Source organism: Sesamum indicum, linkage group LG7 (assembly GCF_026168435.1).
Source record: "Sesamum indicum cultivar Baizhima isolate 11 linkage group LG7, ASM2616843v1, whole genome shotgun sequence".
Lineage (NCBI taxonomy): Eukaryota > Viridiplantae > Streptophyta > Magnoliopsida > Lamiales > Pedaliaceae > Sesamum > Sesamum indicum.
In genome coordinates, this window is record NC_142663.1 from 10,326,706 (window position 1) to 10,339,847 (window position 13,142).

General features: G+C 35.4%; 2 protein-coding genes across 6 annotated transcripts in view; one reads left to right on the plus strand and one right to left on the minus strand.

The window, feature by feature from the left end:
• The first annotated feature begins 2,426 nt into the window (after positions 1 to 2,426).
• On the plus strand, positions 2,427 to 5,446 carry SHM4 (serine hydroxymethyltransferase 4). The gene is made up of 4 exons (XM_011085916.3): positions 2,427 to 3,191; positions 4,015 to 4,405; positions 4,493 to 4,594; positions 4,945 to 5,446. Exons 1-4 carry the CDS (start codon positions 2,514 to 2,516, stop codon positions 5,187 to 5,189), a joined length of 1,416 nt encoding a protein of 471 aa, XP_011084218.1. The 5' UTR covers positions 2,427 to 2,513; the 3' UTR covers positions 5,190 to 5,446.
• A 1,385-nt stretch (positions 5,447 to 6,831) lies between these two features.
• The window catches only part of RAD50 (DNA repair-recombination protein (RAD50)), a 28,364-nt gene continuing 22,053 nt past the window's right edge, over positions 6,832 to 13,142 (minus strand). For 4 of the 5 annotated variants that reach the window (XM_011085915.3, XM_088882503.1, XM_088882504.1 and 1 more), the window contains 5 exons: positions 12,821 to 12,971; positions 7,683 to 7,745; positions 7,442 to 7,575; positions 7,230 to 7,358; positions 6,832 to 7,113 (listed from right to left, as the gene is read on the minus strand). In XM_011085915.3, the coding sequence (XP_011084217.1) occupies positions 7,074 to 7,113; positions 7,230 to 7,358; positions 7,442 to 7,575; positions 7,683 to 7,745; positions 12,821 to 12,971 (517 nt within the window). In that variant the 3' untranslated portion in view covers positions 6,832 to 7,073. Of the gene's footprint in view, positions 7,114 to 7,229; positions 7,359 to 7,441; positions 7,576 to 7,682; positions 7,746 to 12,820; positions 12,972 to 13,142 lie in introns of those variants that run through there. The other variant, XR_016066365.1, reaches the window with a different exon arrangement.

Genomic DNA, 13,142 nt, shown 5'->3' on the forward strand with positions numbered 1-13,142 from the left:
AATTTTGGTCATTGCACAAAAAATGGATGAACACTTAAAAGGAGATTAATAGAAGGCTAAATTCCTATATATGTTTTCCTAAATTAGTAAAAAGAAAATTCATGATTTGAAAATAGGCAAAAATCCCCCTCGTGTTTTGTTAAACCCTACCGTCGGGAATTGACAGAGGTTGCACGCACGAGCGGTGAGATTCGGGGATTGTTTTGACGTTCTTGCATGACTTTTTGTTGACTTTATGACTAAAATGCCCCTATTATGACTATATAATAGTTTTTTGGCATTTTTACTTGTTTTTAGCTTGTTTTGAGATTTTTTTTATTTTCATCACTCTAAAAATTAAAAAAATCTTCAAAGTATATTTATTTAAAAATAAATATATGTATATATAATTTTTAGTACTTAATAATTTAAATTAAAAAATTAAGGATAAATACAAATTCAATTAGTATTTTAACGTTGGAGATAAAAATTTGATATAAATTTTTTTCTTGACAATTAAAAAATTCAAATATAATTATGGAGATAAAATTTTGGATAAATACAACATAAATATGTAATATATTTAAATAGATGATGTTTCTAATTTATAAGTTTTTCCTTAATAATTAAAAAATTAAAAACACCATAAAATAGTATTTTATCAAACTTCGTTCTGCTATATATATATATATATATAGGTAAGACATGCAAAAGTCTCAACCACACACAAAACCACTTCCACCCCCCCCCCCCAACCCCCCTGACTCCGACAACTCACCCACTCCATCTTTCTACGCACCATCGAAACAAAAATACAGCCTGATGTGGGGTTGTCTAATGATATTTACATAAACGTCCCCTGCTTTTTCAATAATTATACAAATACTCAAGATTCACATTTTTTTATTGCTTGAGTTGTACTAACTTGGTTCTATTGAATTACTTAAAATTATATAACTTGAAATATCTTTAAATATTAGTTCTCGAGGAGTTATGTATACTTCATGACGCCTTAAATGTTTTTAAAATCTCTATATTTTTATTTTTACGATCTTATAATCGATACATTTCTGACAATGTGTTCCCGTTTGTAGGACACACACCACCACCGAAAATTCCGGGGCAAGAATTTTTAAAAAGAAAAAACAGGCTACAAAACTGAAAACTTGCTATGATGTGTGGACACGGACACGACATGACATAGAAGATCTCATAAATATCAATTTTTTTATTATATAATACATTTTTCATTATATATATTCTCAATTTAAGACACGACACGTCACTGATACAACTACATAAATTATATATTTTCTCAATTGTTTATAAAATCAAAATATATAATATGAAAAATATGAAGATAAATATAAAATGAACATGTTCTCATGTCTAAATTCTTAATAAAAAATACAAGACTTAACAAATATTTATATAAAAGATCCTATCCAATACCAATACCGTATTTTTTTTTTTTATTATTCAACATGTCTTCGAATTCTATGAAATTCAATACTGCATCAAGTAATTTTTTATAATGTCCGTACATTATAATTTGGTGGTTGTAAATGAATTCCTCGTCTTGATGACAAAGCCCACATAGTATTCCCATCTGACCCAAGCACGCTTTCTTTCACTTCCATAAACAAATAATAAAATGACAACTTCTCTTATAAATAATGGAAGAAAATGACTTCATAAGAGGGGACGAAAAAAAGATTCATTTCAGGTAAAATCGTTATAGGAGAAGACAACACTCTCTTTATGGAAACTATTCTCTTCCCCAAATTTACCACTAAACTGCCCAAAGGATTAACATATGAATCTTTTTTTTGATAAATTATAATCACCTTCCCAGAAATTTGATATAATTATAAATATTTTTTCGTTGTTTGAAAAATTATAAATATTTCCTGATTTTAATGTTTGTTTAATAACGAGCCCATCAATTAGATTTACATTCAATTTTTGTATTAAACTAACCAAAATACCGTTGACATTATAATTAAATTTTTATAAACTAATATTCCTCATGGAATATTTATTTTATCCATCCTAAAAAGGTTTTATTATTATTTTTAAATAGTTATTTTATTATTTATAAAACTTGAGCAAGGGTAAATAAATAATGACCACTTCACCGTTTAGGAGCTAAATAATTATTTTTTATTTAAAAAAATATTTATAATTTTTTAAATAATAATAAAATATTCATAATTATGAGCGGTGGTAGCTATAATTAATAGGGAAAAATAGATTTTGGAAATATAGAAGGAGAAGTGAGTAACAAGTAAAAGTAAAAATAAAAATAGAAAAATAATGTACACCAACCAAGAAAAATAAAGGAAAAAGAAATTGAGGCAGTGCCAGGTGCCAAGTGCCAACAACCACAAGGGCATTATGGTCTATGCACACAGTACGCCATCCTCCATAAATCAAGCCCCGACCTCCCCACTTTCGTTGTGTCCTCCTTCCTCCCCTCTCTCTCTCACTCGCTTACACATCTCAACACTTTCTCTTTTTTACTTTGCCGGAAAATGGATCCCGTTTCCGAGTGGGGCAATACCTCTCTCGCCGTCGTGGACCCAGAAATCCACGATCTCATCGAGAAGGAGAAGCGCCGCCAATGCCGCGGAATCGAGCTTATCGCTTCCGAAAACTTCACCTCCTTCGCCGTAATGGAAGCCCTTGGCAGCCCGCTCACCAACAAATACTCTGAAGGCGTGCCCGGAAACCGGTACTACGGCGGCAACGAGTACATCGATGAGATCGAGAATCTCACGCGCTCACGCGCCCTCCAGGCCTACCGCCTCGACCCCACCAAATGGGGCGTCAATGTCCAGCCATACAGCGGGTCCCCTGCAAATTTCGCCGCCTACACGGCCGTGCTGAACCCGCATGACCGTATAATGGGGCTTGATTTGCCTTCTGGCGGGCATCTGACTCACGGTTACTATACTTCCGGAGGGAAGAAGATTAGCGCGACGTCGATCTATTTCGAGAGTTTGCCTTACAAGGTGGATTCAAAGACTGGGTATATCGATTATGATAGGTTGGAGGAGAAGGCCATGGATTTTAGGCCCAGGTTGATCATTTGTGGCGGGAGTGCTTATCCCAGGGACTGGGATTACAAGAGGTTTAGGGAGATTGCAGATAAATGTGGGGCGCTTTTGCTTTGTGATATGGCTCATATCAGTGGCCTTGTTGCTGCTCAGGTATGCATACTCTTTTCTTTTTTTTCTTTGATGTTACTATGGAGTGCTAGCAATTATTTGGAAAATGGGTTTGATTTGGTTACTTGATCTGTTACTAATCTTCATTTATTTGCATGTTGAGCTTATGATTGTTTAAATGTCTAGATCTAAATGTCGTATGGGCATTATTAATGGTTGAAAACTGATCCATTTTTGCAATTTGGGGTTTTGCAGTATAGTGTGAAGAATTTGTGAGTAATGTGAAATGGTGTCCGGTTTTCTGTGTTATGTTGTTTGAATTATTTATTGGTATTTATTGAAATCTTGGTCCTTTCTAGCGAAATAATTAATATGTCGATGCTCAGATCCAAGATTTTTAAGTGATGCTTTGGCTTCGTTGTTGAGAGTTGCTAGGCATTGGGCGTACCATTTCGGTAAAACTTTGCATGGATCTGGTTTGGCTAGATCTCAACTACTCACCTAACAAATGCAATATTTGCCTTGGGAGTGCGCATTTTCCTGAAGTTTACAGCGATCACATATCTGTGTAATTTGCTTGCTATGTGAGTAGTTTGGGTTATCTAGATCTGGTCTTGGAAGAATTTCCTAAATTTCAGTTATTCTTGGCTTTCTAGATCTAATCTTTTAATGTTATGAATGATGCATCAAAAAAAATTCTCAGATTTTATTGGTATGATTTCTCATCAAACCTCGAAACTTTTTCTGTATTCTTGTTCGATAGGAAAAAAAAATAAAAAAAAGACTTTCTGAATCTGCATTGTGTTTGGAAAATGTGAAATGTTGCTTCAACCTGAAAATCCCAAATCATTGTTCATGGTTTTAGGAAGCGGCAGATCCTTTTGAGTATTGTGACTTGGTCACAACTACAACCCACAAGAGTCTGAGGGGTCCCAGGGCTGGTATGATCTTCTACAGGAAGGGTCCCAAGCCTGCCAAGAAGGGCCAGCCACAGGATGCAGTATATGACTTTGAGGACAAGATCAACTTCGCTGTGTTCCCCTCTCTTCAGGGAGGTCCCCACAATCACCAAATTGGTGCTCTTGCTGTGGCTTTGAAACAGGCAGCAACCCCTGCATTCAAGGCCTATGCTAAGCAAGTCAGAGCCAATGCTGTAGCAGTTGGAAATTATCTGATGAGCAAAGGATACAAGCTTGTCACTGGTGGAACAGAGAACCACTTGGTTCTGTGGGATCTTCGCCCTCTTGGATTGACTGGTAACAACTATGAATTTGATGCATTGCTCAGAAAGTGCTTTACATGGTCTTAATTGCCATTGATATATTCATCTGTGCTTATTTCAGGAAACAAGGTTGAGAAACTCTGTGACCTATGTAACATCACTGTTAACAAGAATGCAGTATTTGGTGACAGCAGTGCTTTGGCCCCTGGAGGAGTTCGCATTGGTAAGAATCATTTTGACTCCTTGTTCCTAGTGGTCAGACATTTGCATTTTACTAGAATAAGATTGGCATTGGCAAAACAGGCATAAACTAGCGTGAAACTCGTAGGCCTTGAAGGTGCTGTGACATAAATTGTCTTCTAAATCAGTACTAAAAATGTTTCGTGTTTTCTGTTTGGAAATCCAAGTAATTGGATTTAGATGGTACATGGTGCCTTCAGGGTTGAATGGAGCTCCTTGCAAGATTTGATCATTGTATTCTATCCATTTGGATTATTAACACATCCTTTGGTTCATGCATTTTCATGTACGTGTTTCCAAGGAGGTGACTGAGTGATAAATCTCATATTGCAGGTACTCCCGCCATGACGTCAAGGGGATTGGTTGAGAAAGACTTTGAGCAGATTGCGGAATTCCTCCACCGGGCCGTGAGCATCACCTTGAAGATCCAACAGGAGCATGGCAAACTATTGAAGGACTTTAACAAGGGTCTGGTGAACAACAAAGACATTGAAGAACTCAAGGCTGATGTTGAAAAATTTGCATCCTCATTTGACATGCCTGGCTTCAAGATGTCTGAGATGAAGTACAAGGACTAAGTCGATTACATTATCTTCTGCTCTAAGGCTTTTCAATACTTTGATTCATCATTAAATTTTGCCTTCATTTTCACCCAAATATGTACCGGGCGAAATAATAATTTTTACTCTGCCCGCTGCTTCTGTTCTGTTTTCTACAGTCGTAGGTTTTACTGGATTGCCATTGTGTTGGTGGAAAGTCGTAGCTGTTTATGTAAGTTTGAAGCGAAAATCCTACTGAATTAATGCACTACCAGTGATATTATTTGGTATTTAAAGTTCAGTTCCCCGTTTGGCAGTTTAACTAACCAAGAAATTGGTTATAGTTTTTCTTGGCTTCCAATTAGTAGTGTTCATGTGAAGATTAATATGAATGGATGAACGTACTCACCTCAGAAGGTAAATATCATTAGAATAAAGGAGTGTACAAGAAGCTCATAAGCCAGCAATCCCAACTAAGCTATCTTCAGTTGCTCATAGCATAAGCATCACGTGTGTTTTTTTATAGTTTTCACTCAAAGCCAACTCAACGCAGGTATGCTGGTGTTGTAGCGTTTAATCCAGATATGATACACAATAGAAACCAAGATTGCTATGTAGGATGCTCTAACTAAGTGCTTGTTCCTCCATCTCCTAGATGCCTAGCGTATAGCTTGCTGCTTGTTCCTCCATCCCCGTTGCCACTCGCCTTCATTCCTTTCAGTTTCGCCGCTGCCGCCTCCTTCCCCTACTCCTCCACCCCCTCACCAGCCCTAGTGCCCCCTTCCCCTTCCTGCCGCTGCCGCCTCCTTCCCCTACTCCTCCACCCCCTCACCAGCCCTAGTGCCCCCTTCCCCTTCCTCCCAACCATGTCTCCGCACATTCCCTCCAGCACCCACCTCCCTATATAAATTGTTATTTTAGTTAAATCTAAACTATTATTTAAATTATATAAAATTTACAAAAAATTATTTATTAGTTAAATTTGGACCGTAAATCAAAATCAAGATCCAACAATTTTTCAATAAGGATATAAATAACTTAAATTGTAAGTTAAAAAAAATAAAAAAAAGGGCCCGAGTCATTTATGAGATGCGTTAGGGAGTTTGGGCTCCACTTTTTTAAAAATATAAGGAAATAAATTATTGTTTTATATCTCACAGGAAATTTTTTGCACATTCCCCTTAACACGAGGTAAATTGCATGTAGTCCTATTGAAAATTAAATTAAGTACAGGTTTGAAAATGTAACTTATTTTTATGTTTCTTTTAAATTAAACTAAAATAAGTTAAAAATTGTAAGTAGGTGAAAATGTACGTATTGCAACTTATTTTTGTATACGTATAACTCCATTCCTAAAATGGCTAAAATATAGCACCTATGAGGATGGATAGGTAATTTTATAAGTTAGTAACACACCAATATTTCTAACAAGTACTTTGACGTCAACTAAAATGGGTTAACTAGATCGGGAGAACAACAAAAGGGAAAGAAGGGACAAACACAGACTTTGACACTCAAATGGGAGATTTTGCAGATATGAGTTTGACATAAAAAGAACTTGCACCAACCGTATATCTGCTTGTTTGTCTAAAAATCACCAAAAGGTTTCAAGCGTCCAACTAATGAATTTTCATAATTTGAGGTTAAAAAATAAATTAACAAAATATTTAAGGGTTAAAAATTTACCACTACTTGCAATCCCAAATGGGTACTTATTATATTAGAGAATGGATCATAAAGTTGATACACAACTTGAGAAACCCAGCAGCTGTAGTAGAGCACGTTTAAGACAACAAATGGTTTGTTGGTTCAGTAGCCATAATCTACAACAGAAGCTGGCTACAGAATAATATGACGGGGAGAAACTGAATAATTACAGTAAATTGAAGAAATATGAACCTTATCCATATGAGCTCAGTGCGGTCAATCAAAGATCTCCTGGGCTTCAATGATGCTGTGCTGACTGAAATGGAAGTAGAGTATGAAAAATAAGTTCTTAGTAACATAAAATGTATGTAAAGTTACGGGGAAAAGAGTACAATCAAAATGTAATCTGGACAGCTGGAGAAATAGGCTTACTAGTCATCCTTAGTTATACGGTAATACTTTTCAGCATGTTGGCGTTGGCCAATAAGTTGAGCAAACCGCTCGTCGTGAGTAATGACAATAAGCTGAAAATTCTCTTGGCCTTTTCTGTCCTCCATTATTCTGATGATGTTACAGGACAATGATGAAGAAAGTGCAAGGCAATTTGGTAAAGATACTGTTCGTTAATAGCAAGTTATCTGTACCTGAGGAGAGCTGCAGCAAGACTCTCCGAATTAGGGCCATCCAAGTTTGTGGTTGGTTCATCAAGTGCCAGTATTCCACAATTGAGACAAAAAGTTTCAGCCAGCGCCAATCTTATGATAAGTGATGCAAGGACCTATAAATGAGAGAGAAAATGGAATTGGTGCAACAAACAAAGGACAATTGCAATGATAAGAAAAATAATCAGTATATAACGATGGCAAATTCTAGACAATTACTTGCCTTTTGACCAGCACTACATCTTCCTCTCATTTCTAGTTCTGCATCACCAGTTTGCATTAAGACCTGCAATGTCACCAAGAGTCATAGTTTAGTTAACAAAAGAAAATCTCAAGTTAACTTATGGCACGATCAACTGAGGAGAAAAGTGGGGTTTAAATCAACACAATATACAATGTGATGTATCCATTAAGGCTGCCGAGAGTTGGTGTCATGGGTTTTACATTCGTAAAACTTAATAGACTCAAACAAAAACAGATCAAATGTAGCTGCATATATGCAGCAGTAAAAACTTTTAGCAAGATGAGGGAGACCATCCACATGTCAGCTTGCGAACAAAGCCTTATGGCCACTCTTGGAAAAATAAACCAAGTATTAGAGCAAGTAAGGGTGATATTTCCACATAAAAGCATTTTCAAATATCATCTCACAGAAACGGCCAGAATTCTGCTACGAATAGAGTAAAAGTGACAATTCCATCGCTCCCAAGGAGTTTATATTTCCTTTTCTGCCAAGTTCTATACTGAAGAAACCATAGAAGAAGCTGGGGAATCGTTCAGGCATGGGGCGCATGAAGTTCATATACAAGGTTTAGTTAGTTACTCTATTATCCATAAACTACTATAACATTACAAATAGTTCAAAAACATTTTATGGTTCTCAAATCTCTCGTGAAGACAAAATGACCATCTAAAAGTAGTATTAGGGTGAATTAGTAAGGTTAATTAAGGGATTAACTTGATTGAGTCAATTTAGTTTTTGCATAAGTTTAGCAAAAATTTAGGGTTAATTACAATCATGATATTAAATTCCTCTTATTCGGTAGAAATTAGGTACCTCAAAGCTCTAAAACAATTTCAACTTGCAATATAACTTTTTGCAGAATTTCCAAAAGAGAATTTGAAGTTTCTTAATATTCTCCAAACTTTGCCAAAATTTCTGAAGTTTCAAATAATGTTAAAACATTTTTGTATTTCAAAATTAATAAAATCCTACTTACAATTACTAACATAATGATGAAAAAATTAACTAAAGAATTAATAAATATTTTTTAATGCATGTACTCACAATTAGATTAAGTTAAAAGGCAATGTACAGAAAAAGAAATTTTCGTTTAATGTACTGTCTACCTTTTAACTGATAATTTGTACTTTCTATATAAAAGAGGAGGGTAGGAAAAAATGGTGATAGCATCGCTGATCCTTCTAAAAACCCCATATGGTTTTGAATGAAGTCAATTATATAATCACGCAAGTTTATTTTAATATAATTTTTTATGAGATTATTTAGTATTTACCACCAGCTTAATTACTTTCAACATTTTATTTAATAAAACTTAGGTTAATAGAACTTACATACCAATCTTTCCAGTTTAAAGACACATAACTTGTGTTAATTAAACACATCAACATTTCACTTAAAATTTTCAATTATTCCTATAAATTTCGTCATTTTTCTAAAATCAAAATGGTAATTTTCATTTAGTAAATTTATCATTATGACATATGCCTCAAAATCAATATGTAATTCCTTGATTGCAGTTACGTCTTCTCTGAAAAGCTAAACATTGGCTCCTTTCCTCCTTTCATAGTTACAAACATCTCTCTTTAGTTTACTCAGAAACTTCATCTAGAAGTTATAAGTGAGACAGTTTTTATCTCAAATTAAAAATTAAAAAATATTCTTTATTAATATACTAACAACCATTTTGCTCCTGGCAGTCTTAATAAACTCTATACATTTTGAAGACTTGTATTTGTAATATCTCCACACTCGAATAGTTGATTGAGACTCTTAATATGTCCTGACCAAAATTTAATCCTCTAAAAACTTAAAATATTTTAAACACAATCTTCATTTTGTCCCCAACAGTACAAAGAGTGTTCAGATCCTGGATGTGAGCTCTAAGAATAGGTTGCATCCCAACTTTCATTGTTTTCAACTCTGTTGAAAATCATGAATCGATTCTCCAAATAATTGTAAAGTCTCAAGAGAATCTCAATAAAATCTAAGTTATTCTTGTGATGTCTATATGATTTGATTAGGCCTGTTCAATTCGGTTAACCGAACCAAATCGAACCAGGTTTTTAACTGAAAATTCAGAACCATTTCAAATACCGAACCGAATTAATCAATTCGGTTTGGTTATAATCGAACTTTTTTGGGTTTAGTTCAGTTAAAAACCGAATTTTACTAAAAAAAATAAAAAATAAAATAAGAACTTTCATATTTTTATTTTTAATAAAAAACATAAAATGGTAGAATTTTTATAATATAATATAATAAAGTACACTGTAAAGTAATATATAATATGATAATATATTTATAATATAATTTCTATATTTATAAAATTGAAACATAAAAAATATATACTTTTCTAACAATTCGGTTATTCGGTCAGTACGGTTTTGATTTTGGAAAAGATTCCCTCCATTTTCTATTATCAACATATGTAATTCACCTATATAAATGGGTGAAGGTTATATCCTCAAACTAAGTGAGAATAACATGATTTGGCCCTTTGGGCATTTGTGTCATGGACGTAGGTCATATGACTGAACCATGTAAATCTTCGTCTCGGTTTCTCTCTTCACTTATCTTAAATTATAACATGGTATCACAGCAGGCTCCTAAAAAAAAAAAAAAACTAGTCTACTGAAACCCTAGCCGCGCGCCGCCCTACCTTGCACGGACCGCGAGCGGCCTTACAAGTTCCTCTTCCATCATACTGCCGCTGCGTTGAGACCCTACTAAGCGTCGCCTCCTTGCCGATGTGCTCCTCTTCTGCACAGCCCTCATGGCTGCGCCAACACTAGTCTTCATGGCCTTCTTCAAGCTTCCATTCTCTGAGGCAAAATAACCTCATCTCGTTGTTTCTAAGCTTGGGCTACACACACAACACTTGCTCTACCAAGCCAGTGATGGTGTTCTACAACTAAATTGTGTGTCGGGCTCATTCTCTAACTGGCCTTCCTACTTGTGATGTGCTAAGTCCCCTTCCACTATGTCATGACTAGTGCTTCAAGATGTAGAGGAAAGTATAATTATGTAAAAAGAAGAGTTGCTATTGAAGGAAAAAAGTGGCAAGAGTTGCTAAAACGTTTTTTATAGTCGGTGTTTTCGAAGTTACAAATAGAAATATCTAGAAAACCTTTGGAGGAGCTGTAGAGTGCTAATACAGCAAGTTTTCTCTATCGAGTCTCTTTCTCCAGTTTCTCTTCAAATTTCTTTCTGTTCTCTGATCCTATCCCCTATTCCTTCACCGAAATTTCCATAAACATGTTATTAAATCTGAAGCGCGCATAACACACTACTGATGGTGTTCCACACCTTAACTGTATGTATGCCAAACTTGTTTCAGATGGGCTAAGTGCCCTTCTACTGGTGTTTTGCACCTAAAACTGGCCGTCTGATTTGATAACTCTATTTACACTACAGTGGATATGTGTGCATGGCATGAGGTCTCTTTGACCTTAGTCACCTCCCCCAACGTCGCAGCGGAAGACATCTGTGATCCAGAACGTGAAGAAAATTGACTTCTATTGTTCAAGTTGAACATTCCAATTAAGATCTGCATATCAACTTGAGGGGGAGTGTTGAGAATCACGAATTGATTCTCCAAATAATTGTAAAATCTCAAGAGAATCACAGTAAAATCTAAGTGATTCTTATAATATCTATATGATTGATTTTGGAGAGATTTTCTCCATCTTCTGTTATGGACATATATAATTCTATAACTATGAGAAAATATCATGATTTAGCCCTTTGAGTATGTGTCTCATGGACGTAGGTCATATGACCGAACCATGTAAATCTTCGTCTTCTTTCTCTCTTCACTTATCTTAAATTTTGGCCTTAATTAGTCAATCCACCGTGATTGAATCCTACAAAATCATAAATTTAGTCTATGCATGCTTACCTCTACCATCATGCATACCTCTTCTTTTCATCCTACTCCCCTATGGAATCCATCCCCTCATGTATCCCCTCCCTTTCGGTTTCTACCCTCATCATCCTATTTTCCATTCCATCCACCTTATCCCACCTCTGCCCGTCTCTTCCTTCCCTTCACCGTCTCTCCTCTTTCGACCGCTCTGTTTCCCCGTGTAACCTTTCCCTCAGCCATCCAATCCATCTCTCACTCACATGGTTGTCGTTTTTGTTCCCTTCATTGCCTATTGTCCCCTCCATCTCTTTCTCATTCACATCGCTGTCTGTTCCCATGCCTTTCCACCTTCTCTTTCCCTATTTGTAGGCCCCTCCCTCCCTCATCATCCTCTTTGCCATCTCAAATGAGAAACATGTGATCAGAAATTTAAAGGGGAATAAAGAGAAAATAAAAAGAAAAAAAAAGGCATAGAAAATCAAGAAAAGAAAAAAGAAACAGAGAATTTTTAAATTATTTTATATGGGATTTTGGGGCCTGAAACAACTTCCATCTAACTTATGTTTTCAGATTCAAATTCCTTCCTTTATGCATCTAATTATAAAATTTATATCGTCTAAATCACAAAATCAAAGTACATTGCTCAGCAAGATATAAGGACCAAACGAGAAAAAGATTTTGCAAGTTCAATAAGAATGTTATCATTGTTTATACGAATTCCTAATAGCAGCAGAAGTTTGGTAAATCTGGTAAACTTATTGAAGGGAACTAGGCAATTCAGCTACTTTAGGAGGTAAGTGTAACTACTTCTGATCTCTCTCTCCATCCCCCCTCTTAATAACAAACAATTGTATTGGTCCAAATCTAACCTCAAGTGAACTTAATTAAAAAGACATGAAGTCATGCAAAAAAAAAGGTATTTTCTTGAGAGCTTGACCTAATAACTTAACAATTTAAATTCTTCAGCTACAACTTATTCTGGTACTTGGTATGCCTAAATATTTCCAAAAGTCTTTCATAATTATAGAAGTCCATGCTAGTGACTTATAAGGCATCCTTGGATAATGCCATTTATATGCTTAGAACTTGCAATTGCAAAAACATCCCACAACATGTAATAATTCTGAGGTAGAGTAATTTGGGAATGGGTAACTGTTTGCATCTGCCATTTTCTAAGTAGGCAGTGGCAAAGGTCATGTTTAGTTCCTTAAGAATTTAAAAAGCAAAACAACAAAAAACAAATTCAAGTTACCTTATAGCTATAAGACCGAGTACCAGCACCCTCAGAATCTGAATGGATGCTAATATAATCAATATCCTGTCCCCTGTAAGTCTGCTGCCATAGTTCCCGTATAATCTTATTTATCTCTTCCATTTTCAGTGTGTGGAAACGCATGAGCGCTCTAAAATAGAAAGAAGGATTTGACGGAAAGATAATCAGACTAGCGTTCATGTTACTTTCAGATGAGTATATCATGAAAAGAATGCCATCAAAGAGCTCACAAAATTATTTTATAAAATGCTACTAGATCATCACTTTTACCAATGACAGAATGATAGGAAACCGTACTCAA

Coding starts and splice junctions, on each gene's coding strand:
- SHM4 (XM_011085916.3), top strand. CDS start 2,514: ATGGATCCCGTTTCCGAGTGGGGCAATACCTCTCTCGCCGTCGTGGAC. Junction 4,406..4,492: donor TCGCCCTCTTGGATTGACTG/GTAACAACTATG, acceptor TGCTTATTTCAG/GAAACAAGGTTGAGAAACTC. Junction 4,595..4,944: donor CCCTGGAGGAGTTCGCATTG/GTAAGAATCATT, acceptor CTCATATTGCAG/GTACTCCCGCCATGACGTCA.